This window comes from Podarcis liolepis (assembly GCF_965112155.1).
Source record: "Podarcis liolepis genome assembly, chromosome: 8".
NCBI lineage: Eukaryota > Metazoa > Chordata > Lepidosauria > Squamata > Lacertidae > Podarcis > Podarcis liolepis.
In genome coordinates, this window is record NC_139560.1 from 26807439 (window position 1) to 26829905 (window position 22467).

At 41.5% G+C, this 22467-nt stretch overlaps 1 protein-coding gene across 7 annotated transcripts in view; it reads left to right on the forward strand.

Annotated features, from left to right (window-relative positions):
* Positions 1–2125: 2125 nt before the first annotated feature.
* Positions 2126–22467, forward strand: part of RUNX1T1 (RUNX1 partner transcriptional co-repressor 1) — a 151160-nt gene continuing 130818 nt past the window's right edge. The window contains exons 1-2 of one of the 7 annotated variants that reach the window (XM_083517312.1): positions 2126–3231; positions 3907–4040. Coding sequence is in view for 1 of the 7 variants with exons in the window: in XM_083517310.1 (XP_083373436.1) it covers positions 3204–3231 (28 nt within the window). In the remaining 6 variants the exon portion in view is untranslated. Of the gene's footprint in view, positions 3232–3906; positions 4041–12015; positions 12036–12236; positions 12364–22467 lie in introns of those variants that run through there. The other 6 variants (XM_083517306.1, XM_083517310.1, XM_083517307.1 and 3 more) reach the window with 6 other exon arrangements.

Below are 22467 nucleotides of genomic sequence, written 5' to 3' on the forward strand. Positions count from 1 at the left end.
CTGTTGCTCAGTCCCAGCTCCTGCCAACCTAGCAGTTCAAAAGCACTCCAAAAAGTGCAAGTAGATAAATAGGTACCGCTCCGGCGGGAAGGTAAACGGTGTTTCCGTGCGCTGCTCTGGTTCGCCAGAAGTGGCTTAGTCATGCTGGCCACATGACCTGGAAGCTGTACGCCGGCTCCCTCAGCCAATAAAGCGAGATGAGCACCGCAACCCCTGAGTTGGCCACGACTGGACCTAATGGTCAGGAGTCCCTTTACCTTTACCTTTATATATGGGCAATAGTTGGGTGAATGTAGGGCTAGCAGGGGTCAGCAAACCTTTTCAGTAGGGGGCCAGTCCACTGTCCCTCAGACCTTGTGGAGGGCCGGACTATATTTTTTGGGGGGGAAATGAACGAATTCCTATGCTCCGCAAATAACCCAGAGATGCATTTTAAATAAAAGCACACATTCTACTCATGTAAAAACACGCTGATTCCTGGACTGTCCGCGGGCTGGATTGAGAAGGCAATTGGGCCAGATCTGGGCCCTGGGCCTTAGTTTCCCTACCCATGGGCTAGGGGCTAGGTGCACATCCTGTAAGATTTCACTCACCCACCTGAATATTGAAAGGTGGTGCCAGATCTGCAGTACACACCTCCCATAGATGTTCATTTATTGATTTATAATCAGTTCCTTCATTAAGCATGCCTCAGTCTATGGGGTAAAAGTACGGTGCGCCAGTCTCTGATCTGCAGGTGTTGTATAGAGGAAGTGGGAGGGACATTGCTGCACAATGAGGAGCTGGTCTCAATGCCATACAGACTGCAAACTTGGGATTCCATTAGGGTGAGAAATTGGAGAAGCAGTATTATAGTGATGCCCCTCCCCACGTGGTTCGGATGCCTGGCTTGTATCCACCAGGAGTCATGTGTTCAGTATTGCAAGTCCTATCTTACCAAACTCCCAGCTGAACTTCCAGTGCTTACCAAAGACTTTATTACAGTATTATTATTTCGGCAGACTTTTTAATTGAATTCTGATTTTGTTCTTTAACACATTTTTAGTTTCATTGTGTCCCTTCTCTTTTACATCACTTGGAAATGCCTGTGATTATACAAATCAGTGAAATAAAATAAGAGAACGAAAAGCGAGAAGTTGCTTTTGTTAAATATCTGTATGCATCCTAACGCTACAAAGAATGAGGCTATTAGGGTTGCAAAATAAATGACGCAGGAATGATACAGCTAGGAAATGTTAGACTCTGACTTAATCTGTGGCTGTTTAGGTACCAGTATATATTACTTCAAAGTATGTGAGCCCTAGCACTATTGTAACAGAGGATATTAAGCTCATTGCTTGAATCACAAGACATACATAGCTTGCTTACCAGAGTACCATGATCACTGAATATAAGCAACGAGCGCTTTCCGACAGGGCCAATTCCAATTAAAAAGCAAATTAAACAACCATATTTCAAGAAGCAACGTATAAACTGAATAATTCCAAGGACTAATCAATTATTGCCCAGTGCCTGCGGGTAAATGGCAAGCAGCATTCTGAAGTGCACATTCTATTTGTACTTTGAATTCTTTAGCTAAGTTAATTCATGTTCGCTTAAGAGACAGCCTATGAATTTCTGAATGATCTCCTTGTCTGGCAAGTGTGAAATCGAAGGACAGGCTCTCGTCTCCCCCCTCCTCCCAATGTAAAAGCTTTTGATTTGAAAGCTTTTGATTTTTAATGTCGACAGAAACTTCTTTTAACAAAATAAATAAATTTCTGTATTGGGGGGTGGGGGAGGGAGAAGACAGAGATGAAGGCTGGGAAGAGAAGGCAGAAAGAGAATGATAATTGTTTTCTCTAAGGCTATTATTTAATGTGAAAGCAAATAGTCAGCCCGAGAAAACCAGCTAACAGAAGGAGATTAAGGAGAGTCGATCTCGGAGTGGCTTGATTCCTAGCAGTGCTGCTGTCTCTCTTCAGACAGTGACGAGGTGCAGGCGGAGAAGGCGGCAGCAGCAGCAGCAGCAGCAGCAGTTCTCCAGATGGCTGGGGAAAGTGTTTGTCTTGGGTTACTGCAGGGCAGTCTGGACTCGGAGAGCAGGCGGCCTTGGGAACGGGCTTCATTAGGGACCAAGTTGCATGCCCACTAAGTAAAAGAGAGAGAGAGAGAGAGAGAGAGAGAGAGAGAGAGAGAGAGAGAGAGAGAAATGAAAGGAAAAGCAGGCAGGCTGCCCAAGAGGGACTGGGCTTGACTATTGTTAACATATACTTGACCCCCCTCCTCTCCGCTCATGACACAGATGTCTCCTACCTCTATCACCTCCCACTGCTTTAAGCCCTCCCCCCCTGCACCTGGGTAGCTGAGCCAGGCCAGCTGCTTGCAGTATGCTGTTTGACTTTAGAGGTGGCTGCTAGCAGAGGGGGGTGGGAGGAAAGAGAGAGTCAGACGCACACACACATATACATACGGAGACGCGCGCACACACATCCACACGCGCGCGCGAGGGGAGAACAAACAAACAAACGGCGGAGCCTTTCCTGCAGGGCGGATCTGTGCACAGACATTACATGGAGCTGCTTCCCCGAGCGGGCGGGCGCATGGGAAGCCTGCAAATCTATGCATCGCCGCCTTAGAGGAGAGAGAGAGAGAGAGAGAGAGAGAGAGAGGGGGGGGGGGAGGCGGCGGCGGCAGGAGGAGGCAGGCGCACCGCCACTGACAGCGCGTAAGATCCACCGCTTGGACTCTCAGCTCACATTTTTCGTCTGCAACAATAACAGCGACCACGGGCGGCCGCCGAGGAGGAGGAACTGAGCATTCCGCATCGGGCTACTTGGAGGACTTTTATTTTCCATTCTTCTTGCTACGCTGATTCTTATATGCGCTTTCTTGAGCCTTTGGCACCCCCGAGAAGCTCTCCCTCGCGCGGATCCTCCTTTCCTCCCCCCCACCCTTTTTTATTAAAAAGAAAGAGAGAGAAACCACACGCGTAAGAACAGCTGGAGTTTGGCTTCGTCTTTCCTCGTTTCCTTCGCGCCGTTTGGACCTTTTCGTGTGTGAACGTGGATGATCCGGAGCGGGGGGGAAAGAGAAGGAAGCGAAGCCACATTGCGTCGCCCCTTTTTCCTCTCCCGGGTCCCCGCCGGCCGGCCAGCCTGGGCTGTCCGAGCTCCGCCAAGGAGGACTGGAACTTTTTATTTTCAGCTCTCTGCCTGGGGCGAATGGTGGGAGTCTCCGGTCCTTTGCAATGTAAGTAACACCCACCCACCCACCTACCTTACACCCCCGGCCGGCCAGCCGGCAGCAAGGCATGCGGAGGGACTAGGAATTGGCGCGCCACTAGATCCCGGAGCCGGATTGCGGGATGGGTCGGGTGGCGCGCAGCCTCGGTCCCCGGATTTCATCCCCCCTTTCTGCCCTTTACTTAGGCGGGATCCTGTGGTTGTTAACTAACCCGCTAACACGGCTTGGAGTTGCTGTTGCCGCGGTAGCAAACCGCGCAACGGATAGGATTGCATGCGAAACCAAACCAAAACTCCCAACGACTCTCAGCTCTCGATTTTTGCCCCTTTCCGAAGGTGACCAAAGAGCAAAAAGTTTTATGGGGAAAAATAAGCTCCGTCTGCAGCATCGGTTCGAATTCGAGTATAAGTCTCCCTGAGCTCAAGTGCTTAAATTTGAAATGGGCTCAGTTCAGTAACCTATCTTCCCCACCCAAAACGAGTGCGACCACCACAATGCCTCTGAGCGCGTGCAGAGTGCGATTGTTTACTGCCGAGTAACCGCAACGACGTATCTGGGATGGGGATGCGGCAGGGCTTTTGATTCAGAAAACAGGTTTTCCAGGCTGGCATGAGATCTCCTTTTGCGAATTAACCCATAGTCTCATCTCTGTTTCTTTTCTTTTTGTCCCTCTATTTCAAGATGATCCTTGCTCGATATGAGCTCATGTGATCAAGAGCGCTTGAAATGTAATGTTTTCAACCTAGACAGTATGGATCGAAACTGTAAATCACGGAAAGCGCTGTAGACATATTTTTCTCACAGATATATTTCAGGTAAAGGATATCCCATTTAATTTCTGTATAATCAAGTGCAGAATGAAACATGAACAAATCTTTGATCTCTGTATTGTCACTTTACTGTTACATATAACAATGATTAACAATAATTCGAGATCAGGAACTTCCAGATTTGTTTATTAATGTATGTCACTGGACAGTTCAAAGATCTGATCTAGACTGTATTGAAGAGAACTTTAGCGTTTTGGTAAGTTTTGTAAACTTGTAGCAATCTCCTAAATACATTTACTTAGAAGTAAGACTCATTGAGTTCAATGGAGCTTTCTCCCAGGTAAGTAAGTATGTTTAGGATAGAATTTCAGCCTTAGCCCAAGGAGTGTCTCTCTTGGAATCAACACAATGAACAGGTCACAAAAAATAGGAAGCTTAGTTGACCATTTACTTTTTTCACTGGCTTGAAGTTTCATTGATTTTAATGTAATTTCAGTACTGTGAGTGGTGCGTCACTGAATCTCCTGTAGTACCAAATTGTTTTGGAACGTCAAACTTCCTACTGTATTATTTAGAAATGGAAGTGGAATTTCTATTATGGACCATATGGACTCATTGAGGTTACCAAGCTACTAAATGCATACAATTTATGCTATGTAAGAGAAAAGCAGTCATTGCTACTACATTTTGAAATAGTGGAGGTTTTGTGTAATTTTTATGTCTGTCTGGAAGTAAGTCCTGCTGTGTCCAAGAGGGGCTTATGCCTAGGTAAAAGGTCTATCAGATTGCATCCTTACAGCACAATCCTGTGCATGTCTACTCAGGGAATTAGCTCAGCTGAGTTCAATGAGACTTGTTCCCAGGTGTTTATGTTTAGGATATTGCAGGCTAAGTCTCCCTGCGATTGAGGGCAAAGGCTCTAGGTAGTTTACAGTTCACATGCAGAAGGGCTCGTGTTCAATTCCTTGCCTCTCCAGGTAGATTCTCTGTCTAAATACAGGAGAGCTGCTAGCAGTCAGTGTCAACAATATTGAACTAGGTATACCAGTAGCCTGACTCTGTATATGGCTGCTTCCTATAGTATATCTTGCAACGGGAGATTTCCTAGCAAATGTTATAATGTGGCCCACTTCCTTGATGGATTACTTCTGAGTCTTGGAATGCACTGCTTAGCTTTTGCTTCAGCAGAAATTCATGTACTTAATGTAACTATGACCCCTTTAACTTTTAACATTGCTTTCCCTAATTAATCTGTTCAGGCCCCAGACTTAAATGGCTGTCCACAGCTGCTGAAAATTGATTTTTCCCTTGATGGTGGTCTGAGTTGCTGACCAAATCAGATTTCCCCCCTCCATCAGTTGTAGACCAACTTTAAATCTGTTTTGATATTCTGTATTAATATAATAATAAAAACCCAGACACACAAATACCCCTGACAAACAAAAATCTATGTGATCTGAAATCTGATCTCCATGATGTTTGTGTTGTTATGGTGATAGCCTTAAAGTGCTCTTAAAAGTAAAATAGAAAACTTAAATTGGCATTTTTATTTCAGTGTCTTTATGGATTTAAGAATTTACCAAGAGACTTACCTTATGCTGACCTGATATATTATCAGTTTTTATTTTAATTTTTGGCTGGTTACACAGAGGATATGCCACAGATACAGATCTAACAATATTGGTCTCTAATGGTTGTGCCATAGTTCCCTTTTCAATTCCTTTGAGATTATTTCCTAAGGAAAGTGAACCAGCATGATTTTCAACAGCTGTGGAAACTCTTAGGAAATTTAGACTGCCTTCCCTACACAATCCGAGTGCCGGATTCTAAAAATCTGAAAATTGTTTACTTAACAGTGTCCCTTAGAAAAATATCCAGCACAAAGTTTCTTGCATTCTAACAAACGACTTGCAAGCTGTTGTGTTAGCCAGCCATCTTTCTTAATTATTACTGCAAAACTTTTCTGGTCAGTGTATCAAATTTCATTGTGTATTTTTACTACCGTAGCACATGTTGAATTGGATTGGTGGATTCTCCCTCTTCCACCCCCCCCAACTTCCCCTCACCCCCCTTGGCATAAAAACTGTAGAGAACTGTAAATTAAAACAAAACAAAAAAAAGTGCAAGTATAGATATCCCATGCCAATGACTTAATACAAAATCCGGCCATCTTTCATGCTGTGTTTATGAGAAATAAGACTTTTGTCTTCAAAACTCTTGTGAACGAGCTCACATTCCCTTTTGCAGTGGAATGCAGACTGCATTCTGGCAACTGCTGCTGCTCGCTATGTTTTGCTCCAGGAGTGTCCATCTTTTTCCTAAAATGCTTTTGTTTTAAAAGATTAATTTTTATACGCACTCCCTTGGTTAACCCAAACTGATGGGAACACTCCATCAAAGCATTGTGAGCATACACCATTGTCCGTGTGGCACTATGTCTTCTTAATACTTAAACTGCATGTACACCTCTGCCAACATCATGCCTTGTGATTCTGTATAGAGAAGGAGGAGGAGGTTCCTCCACCTGAAGCCCTGGTCAGTGGCCAGCAAGCCCCCAGGCATTCTTCCCTGTCAACTCCTGTTTCTCACCCTTCTGAAATGGAGCTCAGCTGACAAGCATTGAATGCAAAGCCTGCTGCACTAAGGCTGCATGGCGCTTTGCTAGCAAGGCGCTGTGAACAAAAATTGGCATCTGTGTAGTATTTGCATTGTGGACAGGAGGGGGAAGGGCTGCTACCATGGACGTTTTCATTGTTCAACTTTGTTTGCCGCAAGCTCGTTACTGTTAAAATATTTAGCTAATTGAAAAGCGACACAACTGTGTGTCAGTATCGTGCTCCCACTTTCGGGGGGAAATAAACACTTCCAACACTGCCACCTCCTTTGTCCTGTGCGAACTTAAGTTGACACTTGGCGATCAAAAAGCCTTATCAGCAGAAATAAAACAGGGACTTGCTGCGGGATGGGAACGTTTGTATCTGGTGGATTGGTTAAATCTGGATGAGGTGTTTTTATAAAAAAAAAATTGTGCTTTTTCACTGAGTCTTGTCGATAGTTATAGGGCCCTTAGAAGTACACAGAAATCTAAGTATCGGTATTAAAATGTAAATGACCCCGTTTCTCACAAAAGAATGGCCTCCAGTGCAAAATTTTCTTAACTCTCCACATTCCTTTTAACATGATCAGTGCTGCTGAGTCCAGGAAGACAAACGCGTGCAGATAGCAATGCAAAATTACTTCTTAACAGGAGCAAATTCACTGGGTGCACTGGGCATTGCAAATGGCAATGGTCATATTCCAATTCAAGTCTGCTTTTGTTTTAAGTTGAATATTTTTCTAAAACCAAATATTTTGAAGCAGAATGGCACTGAAAGGAAGCGCTTAGACAAATAAAAAGGAACACGGCTTTTAAAAGCGGTCTAAATTTAGAATGCACGATTAGCTTAATCTGAAAGACATTGACTTCCATCTTCATTAATATCTTTTCCACCACTGATAAGAAAGTTCTCAAATTATGTTTAAAGAGCAGTGGGTGTTTTATTAAAGTAAGCATGGGTTCACTATAATGGAGGTAATTGTGAGTGATAAGAACAGGGCAGGTTATCTGTATGTTGTTTAAACAGAAGCAGCTACTTTTGCATCATTCCCAGGAGCCATCTGTGCAAGGGGGGGGGTGTCACCTGTCTGTCCACCCTAATTATAGGGGGGTGGGAGGAGAAATAAAAATGGAGAGGTCTTTCTGGTAATGAAACCCATAGTGATTTTATTGTAAATGAGTCTTGTGTACAGAGGAAGATGCTAATTTTGAAAGGAAAACAAGCTGCTCTATTGGCTGCCATGCCCTGGCAGTTGTGAAACAGAATGGGAAGAAAGGGGAAAAGGATACTGAATTAGCACTGTAGTTTGAGTTGTGAGTGCTCAGTGGTAAAAAATGGTCATTTGGGGTTCATGTTTTTTGTGCTCTTTTTGAGAAGCTCTTATTCTAATTTTGAAAAAAAAGTATTTGCTTCAGTATACTGGGATACAGCTGGTATTTCTAGATTGGAGATAGTTATTTCATATAGCTATTTCTTTACAATTTCCCATCTGACTTAGTAGTTTTGGTGCATACGTGTGCTAACCTTAAAGGAATTAAGAATGTATTTTGCAAATAAAAGGTCACATGCATTTCTCCCACATCTGTTTATAGTAATTATGAACATAATTAGCATAAGAATTACAAGCGAAGTAATGACGAGCTGAGCTGAGCAGTGAGGTATTATAGTATAATGGTCATATGTTGGCATTCTCACATTATAACACACTAGAATTCACATATTCAATGCAAGAAAGGAAATGCTAGGTTTTGAAGCATTAAAACAGCTAAAAAAAAATCTCTCTGCCTGAGGCAGATGGACTTCCTTGCTTTATAAGGAGGTAACCCGTTATTAAGAGAGAATCAGCTGAAATTAAGATTTGTAGCCTCAAGCTTGGACTTTCAGACAGCTGTGATTATGAATGGTTCGTCTGTTACACATTTTTACTCTGACCACCGTGTATATTGCTTTCTTTAAAGCAAAAAAGGGGGAGGGAGAGGTGGGCAGAACAAACATTTTCACAACAAATGATTTGTTCTAAAAACATGGCAGTTTTCTGTGAGATCTACCAGATAGGACAGATTTAGATACTACAGTTCCTGTAATGTCTATCTTAAATCTGGAGAATAAGTGCTAATATTTTGAGAAGACTCTCCTCCCCTCACCACCATAGGAAAACGTTCTGGAGACCTAGGGCCCAATCCATGGTAATTTTGCTTTACATCATGGCTGCACAGCTATGTCCTGTGGTGCATAGTTTGCATAGAATAGGCATAAGAGAAGTTTCTGGAAGATTCTGATTATTTAACTAACAACCCATCCTGTGCATTTTTACTTGAAGTAAGTCCACTGTGTTCAATAGGACTTACACTGCAGCCGAAGACCATCTGTGGATTCCACAGAAAGCATCCCTGATTCGTGCAGATTTGCTGCTGGAACAGATGCACCCAGCTGAAGCAAATTGAGCATACTTTTCATTCTCTTTATAATGTATGCTTGATTTCTATCGAATATGGTTATCCATACATGACCATTAAAGAAGGCGATGAGAAGGTGGGGGGAAAGTTGCTTGCGTTTCGAGAATGAAACAATCTGCGTAGAGAACCAGAGGTCATTTTAGATACATAACATTTTGCTCTTTCATCAGTGTACATTCAGACATCCTTTCTGACAGTGATTGTGCAGTGATTCACCTCAAATTTATTTGTAGCAAGTAAAAAAAGAGAAGTTATTGGGACTTGGTTCTGAGTAACTATGCTGAAGATCAATGTGTGATCACAGAACACTTAACGCAGAGCACATTTTGTTGGTATAAGCCTTGCGATGTATTCTGAGGAATGAAGAATTAGAAAATAATATCTTGTGCTATGTCCCAATGATACCATGAGGTTTTCACATTATTGGATTAGTAGAGGATTTATGACAGAGTCGTCTTTATGTGGCATTTCATTACAGTGTCACAATTTTCACACACACACTCACACACATACCATTTCCTCTGGTGTTAAGATTCTGCTTTTGGCCTTTGTTATGTGTCAAGTCCTCTTCCATATATTCTTTGGTGGGGAAAGGAAGCATTTGGTCCAAGTGTATTGCTCTGGCTGCTATAGTTGCCTAGTATTCCCTCTTTTGATTTGTTGATCAGCAGTCATCCCAAGGGGAATAGACAATTTTCAAAGTAAATTAATATCATTGCTATCATAGTCTTCTCAACATGGAAAGGTTTCATTCCATGCTCTCTTATTTTTTAAGAAGAGCCCTGTGGATCACGTCAAACATCCATCTGCAGTGTAATCTTATATGTGCTTGCTCAGAAGTAAGCCTTATTGATTTCAGTGGAACTTCTGAAGAGACATGCTTTGGATGGTGCTTCTAGTTTTGCCTTCTTTCTCCAATCGCAGCAAACAGATACTCTCATTTTCCTACTCATATTGAAATACTGCCCCTCAATGAGGCCAAACTTAGATTCACAAAATGTTTAGGGGGTCTGCATACCCCTGAGTCCTCCCAGGAAAAAAGCACTGGCTAGAGGTATTCTAAGCACAGATGCGCCATTTAATTATCATGGACAATAACAATTGGTTAATGTTTCCTCCATGAATTTGGCTAATATGCTGGTGCCAGCATATTCAATGAATTATTTTCTTTATACTTGACTTGATTCTCTGTGGTTTCACTGGGCGAACTTAAAATAAGTCATGTGGGGTCTAGATTTGCAAGTCGCCAATTTAATGATAGAAACTTTATGTGGAGAAAGAATAACTACAGTTCTTTTAAGATGCAGAAGTAGTGGATTAAAAAGTATGGATCTCTTTTATTAAAGGTGTTTGCTAAGCTCACTAAATGCTTAAACAAACAGGGAACCCACAAATGTTTTAAAAAATGAAAGCAATACATTAGCCATCACTTTAATTTATGAGATTGGACCAGGCAGATAATTGCCCTTTAATCTGTTTCCACATAAAAGAAATGGCTGAGGAAACTCTTTACAAGAGGTTGGGTGTGTGTGTTCATTCATCTATTGACATGTTGAAGCCTTATGTATTCTAATTAGATTTCAGCTGGTGGATCAGAACCCAAAATTGGGACATGTCACAGCCTCAGTGCCACCACCATTTTCCTGTCATCTTTTCAGTGGGTGGTTGCCTTTTAAGAAGGGCCAATCGTGAGAGAGGAGAATGAAAGCGATAGAGGTGGATTCATAGGGTAAATTAACTGTGTCTCATGTTGCAGAATGTTAGGAGCTAAGGGGAGTCCCAAGTCTGACAGACTTGAAAACTTACTTTGATGTGTTCAGAATATTTCAGTTTTTCTTCATCAGTTTTAAGAAGGTATGAGAAAACTGAGATGGTTAAGATTACACTTTTTAGAATGAGCAAGTTAAAGAGGGCCAAGTTACTTTGGCCCTTTGGGCAGGTCTTAGTTTGGTCCAGATCAGGACAATTCAAATAACGGAGGCAGCAGCATATTCATCCATTGCATTTATATACCACCTTTCTGCCAAAGGCATCCAAAGATGTTTGCAATTTTAAAGGACTAAAAATCAAAATTCCTGGTTGCTGCAGGTTGTCATGATATGCACCAATAATCGACGGACTTTTTCTTAGGTTCGCCATCCCTCTCCATGTAACAAGGAGACATTTGAGCCTGCCCTGCAATGAGCTTTGTCCAAGGGCCTACACTGAGGGAAGTATGAGTACAGATAAATAATGGTTAGATGAACTTTGCTTGTTCTTGGCGGATCTTCATGGCCCATAATAATCTGGATGATACTTATTTTACCAAAGAAGAAGAAGAAAGGAGAAGATAAAACCAGTAAACTGATCATGGAACTGAGAGAACCAAAGTTTTAATTTCTAGACCATTCTAGTCATGCAGCGGTAAAGGAAATCCACTTTCTATCTGGAATGCCGTCATTGTCCTTGCTTCACATATTTGCATTTTGGGACCTGGCATTAAGAACTGAGGGGAAGCCCTGGCACAGATCGAACCTTTCCTTCAGGTATTCTATTCAGGCAAACTTGATTTTTTAAAAAAATTATTTTTTTTGAAAAAAAGAAGACATATGGAAAATATTCCCTCGAGAAAGGGCCTTTGGCTTAATGGCAGTTTCCCAGGCCGGAAGATGGGTGCTTCCTTAGCAGGTGTGTCTGTGCATATATGTGCGCCAAAGTTGGGCTTCCACCCCCATGAGGAGAAGTTTGCTCCCACCTCTAGGCGAGTGCCCCCTCCCTCCCTCCTTCTCCCTCTCTCTCTGTTTATTTTCCTGCTTCCATCTGGGCCATGCTGATATTGTAATCACCCTGATGCACATTGCCTCTCCTTCCCCCTCCTTTCTCTCACATACAATGTGCCATCCTGACAAGGCTTTTACTTCAGATAAGCTGCGATGTGTGTTTAATGAATACAAAGCCCTAGCTGCGCTGCTGCCTCGGCTCCTGCCTGCGCTCTCCTCAGCCAGAAGGTAATCTCCAAGCATTTTGAAAGTGGTGTTGCGGGAGAGGGGGGGAGAGAGAGATGCTTCTCCTTCCCTCCCTCCCTCCCTTTCTCAGCGCCCCCTCCCCATCTCCTCTAAATGATGCTGAAGTCGATAACAGCTCCGGAGAAGTGAAGATGTAACCTCTTATCTTGCTTCTCTTCTTAGCTGGTGGGGAATTTACATTTAAAGATTAGCCTGGAGTGAGAGAAAAGGGATCTGCCTTTTGTTGTGTGGGGTTATGAGGCATCTAACCTCACCTGGCCTGGCCTTGCAATCTCCCATCAGCTCAGTTATTCAAACAGGACTTGCAAAGGTGAGATTATTTTATCTCTCCTCTCTCTCTCCATCTCTCTCCCCCCCACCCTTATCTTTAATTGGTTTTAGTGTGGCTAGTCTGAATGGGTTTAGGAAGGGGTTTGGGGTTTGTTTGTTTTTGTTAAAAAAAATCCGTGATACAGCAAAGGAAGTGTGGTTTTGTGGCAAATAGATTATTTATTTACTCGGCTTTAAAAGCATTAGATAGACAGAGAGGATGAACATCGGTAACAATTTGATTACCTCTTTTATTGGGTGAGAATGGGTAGCAAATAGTCTCTGTGTGTAGGGGGGGGAAGGGAAGCTTTGAAAATGTCCATTGCTTTAAAAAAAAAAGTTTCAGAAGGGTTTCATCCCCTTCCTTTTTATCCCACCTTTACTGAAGTTTCTGCATATGGATTATATTCTGAGTGTTTTGAGATAATGGTGCTCATAAAACAACAATAAGTGCAATTGGTAATGGGAGTCCAACGCATTAATCCCACTGAGTGCAATGGGACTTAAACTTCCTTGTAACAAATTCTTGGGATTGCAACCTCGGGGGATTTCTGGTTTGAATTTTATGCCAGAATTGTATGCATGACTATTTGTAAGAGGGATACTGTTAATTTCTTTATTTAGTGAAGGACTCGCTGTGCTTTCTGCTTAGCCTCTGTTTGGTTTTTAGGTGATAGGACTTAAGTCCACAAATGCATGCTTTTTTATATTTTAAATTTTGATACAGTTCTTAGAATTCCTCAGAACAGGAAAGAATGATAAGCTGTTTTTTTCTAGGCAAGGGACAACTCAAAACACCATCTGGAAGTAATTTTTTTAAAGTCCCCAATAAACCCCTCTGGCTTCAGAATACCCCAGTCCTAAGCACCGTTACTTGAAAGTCAGTTCTACTGAAATGGGCAGATCTTGCTTTAAACTCAATTTGTTTTTGTTTTGAGATATTAACACCTTCCTCTGGCTGCACCGCTTGGCCAGGTGTTGGCATAACTGGATACAGAGATATGATCCAGTAGCTAAGAGTCTAATTAAAATTTGTGTAAAGCCAAGAGGGGCGGTAGGACATGTATCTGTGTTGACAACAGAAGATCAATAGCGTAAGACAATAGAGTCCCATTATTTTACTTCCATTGACTGAATATATTGACATTTCAGGTTTATGATTGCCTCAGTGAACATGATGGAACACAAGTTCACAAACCAACAGGCAGAGTGCCACATATATTACTGTATGTCATATCTGCCTTCAAGCTACCTTATCACTGAAGCAGAATAGTAATGGATGGTTGCAGAACACTTGGGAAGGTTTAGCCTCTATCAGTTACAAAGCTGACATACAGCAGGTCTTGGGAGCATCTATAGTTGCACCTAGAATTATGGTGGCCCATGTTTACCTGCTAGGGCTGCTGCAGTTTAGAGTTTAAGAGCTAAGAGCAGACAACATAATAAGGTACTTAGGTTTTCATATTTTATATGTGGGAGAAGACATTTGAAAGTTTCCCATGAGAACAGATTGGGCAACTATGCACAATTCCATTGGTGCTGAAGTGCCAAAGCACCTGCTAGAGTTTCCTTGGATTTGTAGACTATGAGCGAATTCAAAAGCAAAGTTTAAATGAGATTTCTTTCTCCTGTCTTTCTGTATGCACACTGGATCAATTTCTGGTGGTAAAGAGGAGTCTGTGCATGGAAAGGATATTATGGGCTTGAGTTTTCTTCTTCTATTCTGACCATTAAATGGTACTGTGAGAGTTCTTACATATATGGAAGACCTATTGACCGTGAAATATATAGCAAGCCTTATTATCTCAAATTCTTTGAGATACTCTGTAAAATGGAACTGGCAGCACAATAAGACCCCATCAGTGTTAGGCAAGCATGGAGACAGAAATTAATTTAAAGCAGACAAAGAGCTAATATGAAAAGAGCCACTAGTGATTTAACCCATTCTAGAAGAAGTTTAATGAAAATATAAAATACATTTCAGAATATTGTGCTGTAATAGTACAACAGTTGTGGTCAGGCAGTGGACTACTGATGCCCCCGTGAGATGGGAAGGAGAAAATGAGTCCTTCATAACATTTTCATGAAAATTTTAGGTTTCTGTTTGATCAGCAGGTGCTGTTGAGATGAAAGTCATGTGTAGATTTTCAGAAGGCCAAAAGTGTCAATTCAGAAAAGGAAAGTGATAAGAGAAAATGCAATCAGTTTTCCTGTTTTCAATTTGTGCAGGAATTGAAGAGCTGTTTTGTTAAACTGCTACATCTGCTCCAATATGAATATTGAACTACTTCCACTAAAAATAACACCCTATAATTTGCAAGCCACTGCAATCTTTTGTTAATGTGAGTGGGTTATTTGGGGGGGGGGGGATCTGTTCTGAAAAATCTCTAGCTTTATGTGCATTTTTTTCCCCTGGCACTTTTATCTGGTGCAGGAAAAATGGTGTTAAGCAATTAGGACCTTAGCTTGGTGATAGACTATAAAAAAATGGCCTTTGTAGCTAAATATTAGTATACTATTTAGCAAATATTAATTGTGGGGAAAACAACTTTGCATTTCCCCACCTCAACACAATGCAGAGTCATAACCCCAGCATTTCTTGGTTCCATTAAGGGTTCCATTGAGATCATTGCTGATCTCAATGGAACCCTTATTCATTTTCTACTACTTTTCCACTCTGCAAAGAAAGACAGAGTTCCCTGTTTCTTATTATACCAGCAAATCAAAATTTTAAGGTAATCAAGGGTATTTTAGTTAATAGGGCTTTCAGGGCAATTTCCCCCCATATTTAAATAAAATGATTAAATTATCCTTGAGTGTATTCATTAAAAGATGCTCTTCAGTAGTGTTGTTAATCAAGTTTTATGGAATGTGCAGGACACAAATTGTGGAAAGCAAGAGGGGGTTAGAAATTATGGAGTAGGCTAGGGAAATAGCTAGAAATTTATAAAAGCATATATATTTTTATTTTAAACCAGTGAAGGAAAAATATGTGTGTGATCTAAAACATATGGTAATACTTTGTGACTAGAAAAAGAAATAAAGACAAGACAGATAGACAGAAAGAAGGGGGGAAAGGTACAATTAAGCAAAGATTGATTTTAATGCAGTTTTTGCTACTTGCATGATGGGTACAGAATCCCTGCTTAGAAGTAATTTTAAGATGTGCATTTTTCTGTGCCACTGTAGATGTGCTCCAAGTACAGACGTTTGTTAAAAAATAAAATGAACAAGAAACTAAGGTAAAATGGGATGTTGAGTATTACTGAATTCAGTGGAACTTTGCACAAGTAAAGGCAAGATCTTTAGTTTTCTATGCATTTTTTATTTAGGTATCTGGAATGAAGAGATTTAAAATAAAAAACAAAACACCCCATGAAAGCACATTATATTTTAAAGCAGCTTTTTGCAAATTTGCCTTTATAGGCAAGACTCCATCTAGTGGAGTGAATTTGCTTCGCCATCAGTAACAAGCACACTGGGCCATTGTTTGCTCCTTGATACTAGCAGTGTTAAAACTGTAAATTATTGGTTCTGATAGGTTATTCTCCATCACATCTTAGAAACTGGAAATGTTAACCACCACCTGAGAAAGTAGCTTCATGGCCTACATCTGTTGTACAAAAACCTATAGTTAGCTCGGTGGCTATAGGAAGCTTCAATATGTCTGCCTGGCTGGATGTTAATATGCAATTTGCATAAGTACCAGTCATTACCACCAACCAGTTTCCCTTTGTGATTCGCTTTATCTGAAGAGCTATAGCCTACATTTCTTGCCTGACTGATGATGACCGCACAGTCACCTCCCTAGGTGGTAGTTCAAATGTCATGTTTCAATTCCGTAGGTCAAAAGACTTTCCACAATGGTCTGTCTTGACTGATGTTCTGTTTTCAATGTAACATTCACCTCATTTGCCTGGGAGCAGCAGGAGTCAAACTACTGTTTCACCACAAGGTTAGGTACATACACACAACTTAGGGTTACATCAAGCCTTTGCATTTCTGACATATGAACCTCCTGGCCATATTTTCCTTTTCCATTGGTTCAGTTGTGTTAAAGCAACAACAACAACAACAAATCATTGGTTTCTGCTTTAATATTCTGGTTAAATGTCTACTGTATTGAAAATATTTAATCTGGTAATAAATTCAAATGCTGATGTTTGTGCTAGAGGAGAAGACCATGTACTTAATCATACAGGAAATGGATCTCATTTATAATTCCCCATTTAAAAGCTCTAAGGTAACATGGCTAAGAAAGTTCTTCCCTTGAGAGCCTGAAGACTGGAAGAAGTTTCCAGTCAGTTTGGGTAGCATTGGCCTAGATGGAATGTTGCATTGTGGGATGGGGCAGTACCTAAGAACAGAAAACTGCTATATACTGTAGACGGGTTTGGAACATAGAAAGTGAGACAGATCGGAACTGCTCCAACGTGAGATACTTAGCATGCTACAAGATAGCCAGTTAAGATACTTCTGCAAAGGAAATTAGGAAAGAGTGCTGCAGCTGATTAAGAAAGCATGCTTGGAGAGACTTCCAGGTAGGATTGTTTGTCAAAGTGATTATGCTGCTCAGTTGCCAGAAACGTGATAGCATTGCCAAACATTTATGGACAATGGCGCCAGGTTGTTGGTTAGTTCTTTTCTTTCTAAGCAAACTTGTACTGTTACTGGGGGGAAATGCAAAAAGTATTGCAGAAAGCCTGTCAGCAGATCAAGTATGGCATTAAGTTCCATAGATGAGAATTTAGGCACTTTTTAGGCACTACAATTGTGCTCTTTGAGAAAATGTTGAAGGAGGTTTGGTGCATGACCTAGCTATTCACTGGAAGCCTTCAACTTCCACCTCATATTGTATATTATTTTCTGAGGTAATGCAGGTTTTAAATGTACAGTGATATACTTAAACTCAAATAATTAGTAAGCTACATTGATATTTCTCACATTCGTGCATTTCTTCTGCAAAATTGCAATACTTCAAATAAAGGCTAATTGTGTTGATGGAAGAACATTCTCCTCATGTCTTGCCCATATGATCTCTTTAATAGTTTTGTTGCATTCGTTAAAGTTGACTCTAGTGGAACAGGTATTTGAACAATGAGTTTTTCTCTCTTAAAAGTGAGAAAAGGTTGAAATCCTATGTATGTGGTACATGAAATCCCCCTTTGAATACAGTTAAACATACTTCTGATTAAACATGCATTAGATGCCACTATCAGTAAAGTATTCTATTAACTGAAAAGCAAATGGTAGTGGTGCTTAGCTGGAGCTGCATTTCGTATGAAAATACTTGCAGAGAGTTGGCCATGTCAAGATATGTTTGGTTCAGTATTTTTGTTTTCTGACTTTGAAATTGCAACACTCCAATGCCAAGATATTCAGGCGGTAATCTGTGTGATAGTGCCAACTTGTTGTTCTGAATTTGTTTTGAAGAAGCTTCCTTAATGTATTTGTTAAAGGAAGGCAAATACTTCTCACACACACACACACACAGCATCACACATAATGCTAAGCTTTACTGTGAACTTGCAAACCACAAGTTTGGGTTCAGATGCAACACTAAGCTGAACTATGGTTTAGCTCACAGCAGCAGGACCAGAGGAGGAGACTTCTTTCTAGGAACCTGTCCTACACTCTTTCATGCTAAGCCAGGGTGTGGCTTAGTTTTGCACCCAAACTGTGCCACTGCCAGAATTCCATTGTTATAGCTTTGCAATTGGCTTTCTAAAAGTTCATTGAAAAACTGCGTGGTTTTTGAACCAGCATAACCTCAGGTTAACATTGTGTTGCTTCTAATGGGGTCCCACTATTATGCTGAAAGTAGCAAAGTGGTGATGCCCTCATATACTCCAGCAGCCCCTGTCACCGATTCTGCTTTGCATTTGTGGGACATTTGAGGGAAGCCTCTTCAAAAAGTTGTTAGGTTTTGCACATGTGCAGTAGCTTCCCTTTCACCTTGGCTCCCCTCTCCAATAATTCCCTGTCCGGATAACACATGCTGCTGTATATTTTTGAATTTCAGCAATTCTGGAGAGTGATAATTGCACAGAGCTGTAGCTCACTGGTGGAACACCTGTTTGAAGATCCCAGATTCATTGCCTAACATCTCCAGGTTAAAAAGGATTAGGTTACCAGTGTGATGAAAAACACCCTTGCCTGAGAACTTGGAGAGCTGCTGCCAGCCCACAGTAAACAAGACTGGGCTAGATTGACAAATAGTTTGTGTGAAGCCGTTTCCTGTGTGAATGATCTTTGGTGTGAGAACAGGAGAGTCACACATATGTAAGATGATGACATTTCTTATGGGCACAGGTTCTGGTCCTGTGCACTACTATGTTATCTCATTGATGTATGTGCACTCTAAGGTACATGGGCCCTTGCTCAGATAAGACCCATGCAAGCCGAGTGAGACAAGTGTATTGAAGAAGCTTCCTGCAGGATTGTAGCTGTGGTTTCCCAGGTGAAGGATTTCACGTGTGGAGCTTGCTAATTCTGTTGTAGCAAGCACAACTATTTCTTGTGACACCTTAAAACCCGACATATTACCGTATTTTTCCTTGTATAAGACTAGGTTTCCCCCCTTAAAAATAATGTGCAAAATTTTGAGGTGTCTTATACATGGATAGATCTTCCCCCATTTTCTTAAATAGATTTTTCTTATAGATGGAAAAATACAGGAATTATGGCAGCATTTCTGTTTCACAGAGCCCAGGGATTCTGCAAAGCGTTCCAAGGAGTCCCGCAAAGAAAAAGTTGGAACGGTGGACAAGCACACATAATGTGTGATTTCCATTGAGCTGCAGCCGTGGGGATTAAATGCACTACTCAAGCCATTGTCCTGGGAATCCCTTCCCCTTCTTTCCTTCCCTTTACCATGCTTTCCATGGTTAAGTCAATACCAGTTGGCAGGCGAGAGAGGGAGGGTAGTGTTGCTTATGCAACTTCCCAACGCTGCATATTGCTGCTGGCTACCAAGAGGAAGTGGGGGCCAGGCAGTGGGAAACTTGGTGTGCGCCCAATCCACTGCTTCCATCCTTGCTTTGCCCCGCCCCATCGGTAACCGGCAGCATCATGTGGCATTGGGTAAGCAATCTGCCCTGCTCACGTGTTCAAGCACTTGTCACAGGAATCCCTCTTCCCCAACCCAGAACCTTCCATTAAGCTGCAGCCTGGCAGCAATGGTTAAATATATGGTCAGATACAAACTGTCTCTCATTGGAGCCGAAGCCTTAACAGAGATTGACAGCAAAGTTTTTATAGGTCTCAAAGTTGCTGCTTTTAAATGTTACCTCCAGTACCGGATTTACGTATATGCTAAATAAGCTATAGCTTAGGGCCCCACTCTCTTGGGAGCCCCCCAAAATTTAAAGGAAACAAAACTGGATGTACATTTCCAAAATATAAGATAAAAAACAAACAAAATGGCTTGAGATACCTATTAGGTTCATAAATTACCATATAGCATATATTTAACACAAAAAACAGTGACAATTTGTTGACAAAGGACAGCTGGACATACAAAGGGCCCCATTACCTTCGGTAGCTTAGGGCCTCACCAAACCTAAATCCGGCCCTGGTTACCTCTCTGGCTGGCTCTCTTCCTTGATCTCCCCAAAATCCCACCTCCTCCCCACCCTGCTTTACAAAAAAAAAGTTTGCAAAAGTTTTTACTGCAAGGATTCCACTGGAATTTTCTTTAAAGCGAAGGGTTCTGCCACTGCGAAAAGTTTGAGAACTGCTGTATTGTGGCATAAGAGGACCAGAGCCCATTTTGTGGGCCAAAGCACATTTTCTCAAATCCATGAACTATAATCCTCTGTTGTCTGGTATATACCAGGTAAGGAGAGTAACAAGATGGATTAGACAGCTGGTGGCAATTCTGTGTGGCTCTCTCAACTTTACTTTATAAATCATGGCTCTACAGTCTTTGTTTTGTGTGTGACAGAGATGAGATCAGCTGACAATGACAGCAGCAGTGAGCAAACCATGTTTGCAGCTGGGCAGTTACAGAAGTCCATAAGATATGGGACTGTCAAGCATGAGCACAGATGCCTTCAAAGTTCTGTTTTCCTTCTATGTGGAAGTCATGGGCATGGAACAGATGCCTTCAATTTGGAGAAACCAGCCTCTGGATATAATAGGTTCTCTCTTCTCTTTGTTCTCTAGGGACTGTCCCTCGTCAATGAAATTAGATGAGGGAGAGGGAGGAAAAAAGGAAGAAAATTGTGTGTGGAGGGTTCTTGTGTTTTCACTGTGATACATGATACTAAACTATTTGTAAGATAGAATGGCTTGTTATATTTAAAAGGTGCATCAGATTAATAGATGCACTTCATTATACAAATGAATAGATACAGTTGATTAAATTCTTATTTCCTCCCCACTTTTTGATTGATTTTGAACCACTGTTTTTTCTAGGTTGGTATCAAATTGACATGAGGGGTGTGTGTGGCGTTTTCTCCTGTCACTGGGCTGCTTAGGGTTTCAGCTAGTCTTCAAGAATAGATGATATGCAATTTTAAATGTGGAGGCATGTCAATAAATTAATGTGTGGAAATAGTATATGCCATTTTTCTCTCATTTCTTCTGAGATCTGACAAGGTTATATGTGGGAACAGTTGCACAAAAATTCAAAGTCACATAATTTCTCCCTCGTAACATGTTGGTGGGATTGCTAAACAACAACAACAAAACTGCTAGGTTTCTTTGTCATTGTGAGTCTGAAGAAAGACATAAAAATGAGGAAGGTGGATCTTTCTTTTTTAATGGAAAGTAGCATATTTTAACATCAGCTGCAATGTCAGATAAAATATTTGAAACACAGTAAGCCAGTTATGTATGAGAGCAGGAAATAAGTATTCAACCCATTGATTCATGCACAATGCCACAATAATTTCATTGGAATTATCTGTTGATTTGCATGAACTTGAATAATTTTTTCATGGATTCTCCAAGCTGCAGTATGATTTAGTGAGACCTACAGTAGCTGTTCTTTTGTAAACTTGGCTTTTTCTCTCAGCTTATAAATATTAATTCTTACCAAGAGACAAGGTAGAACCTTTCTTCTTCCTAGAATTATCCTTAAACCGTTTGAAATGTTGTAATCCCCTTGTGTTGTTATATTTAGTTTATTCTCAGTTTAGCTCTTTAAATTACCAGTGGTGGTGGTTGAGTGAAGCTGGCTGTCCTCCAAACCAGATGATAAACTGGAGGTGTGATGTTTCATGTTATAATTGCTCACGGATGCTGAATCACTGTTCAGTAGAGAAGTGTGTTGCCAGCAAGCTTAGCGTATCTCTCTAGTGTCCCTGATTGGAGATCTCTCTGAATTAAAGTTAATTTTTTAAGTCTGGAGTGTGAATTTAAGATTTTTAAGATTCTAGCTTAATCTGCATGTGTGTGTGTGTGGTGAAGGTTGTTTACCAATACAGTGGTACCTCGGGTTACAGACACTTCAGGTTACAGGCACTTCAGGTTACAGACTCTGCTAACCCAGAAATAGTACCTCGGGTTAGGAACTTTGCTTCAGGATGAGAACAGAAATCGTGCGGCGGTGGCGTGGCAGCAGCGGGAGGCCCCATTAGCTAAAGTGGTGCTTCAGGTTAAGAAAAGTTTCAGGGTTAAGAACGGACCTCCAGAACGAATTCAGTTCTTAACCCGAGGTACCACTGTAATGATGACTTAGTTCCCCATTTACATTACAGTACAAGTGTATGGTGTGTTAGGGGAGAGGTAGCATTTCTGGTGGGGGACACATCATACTCCTTTTGGGGCTATTTGTCCACCTTGGTCCCCACCCTGCACTCAGCTCTCACCTGCGGCTCCCAGAAGCTGTAAGCATGTGGCAGTGGCCACACTTCAGGAACAGCTTCGACTGGCCAGCTAAATCAGGGTAGGGTAGCCAATGGGTCTCAAACCTTTGGGGAGTTAGGGACTTCCCCTGTGTGTGAAGACAGCCCTTTGGCTATACACAACAAACTCTGATGGCTTGAGCAGATGAAACCAACAGTGGGTCCAATGGCCAAGAAAGCAGTTTCTGCATATGCTGTAGAGGGAAGTGAGGGGCAGATGGGGTTTGTCAACCTGGGAAAGTAGCCCATCTAGG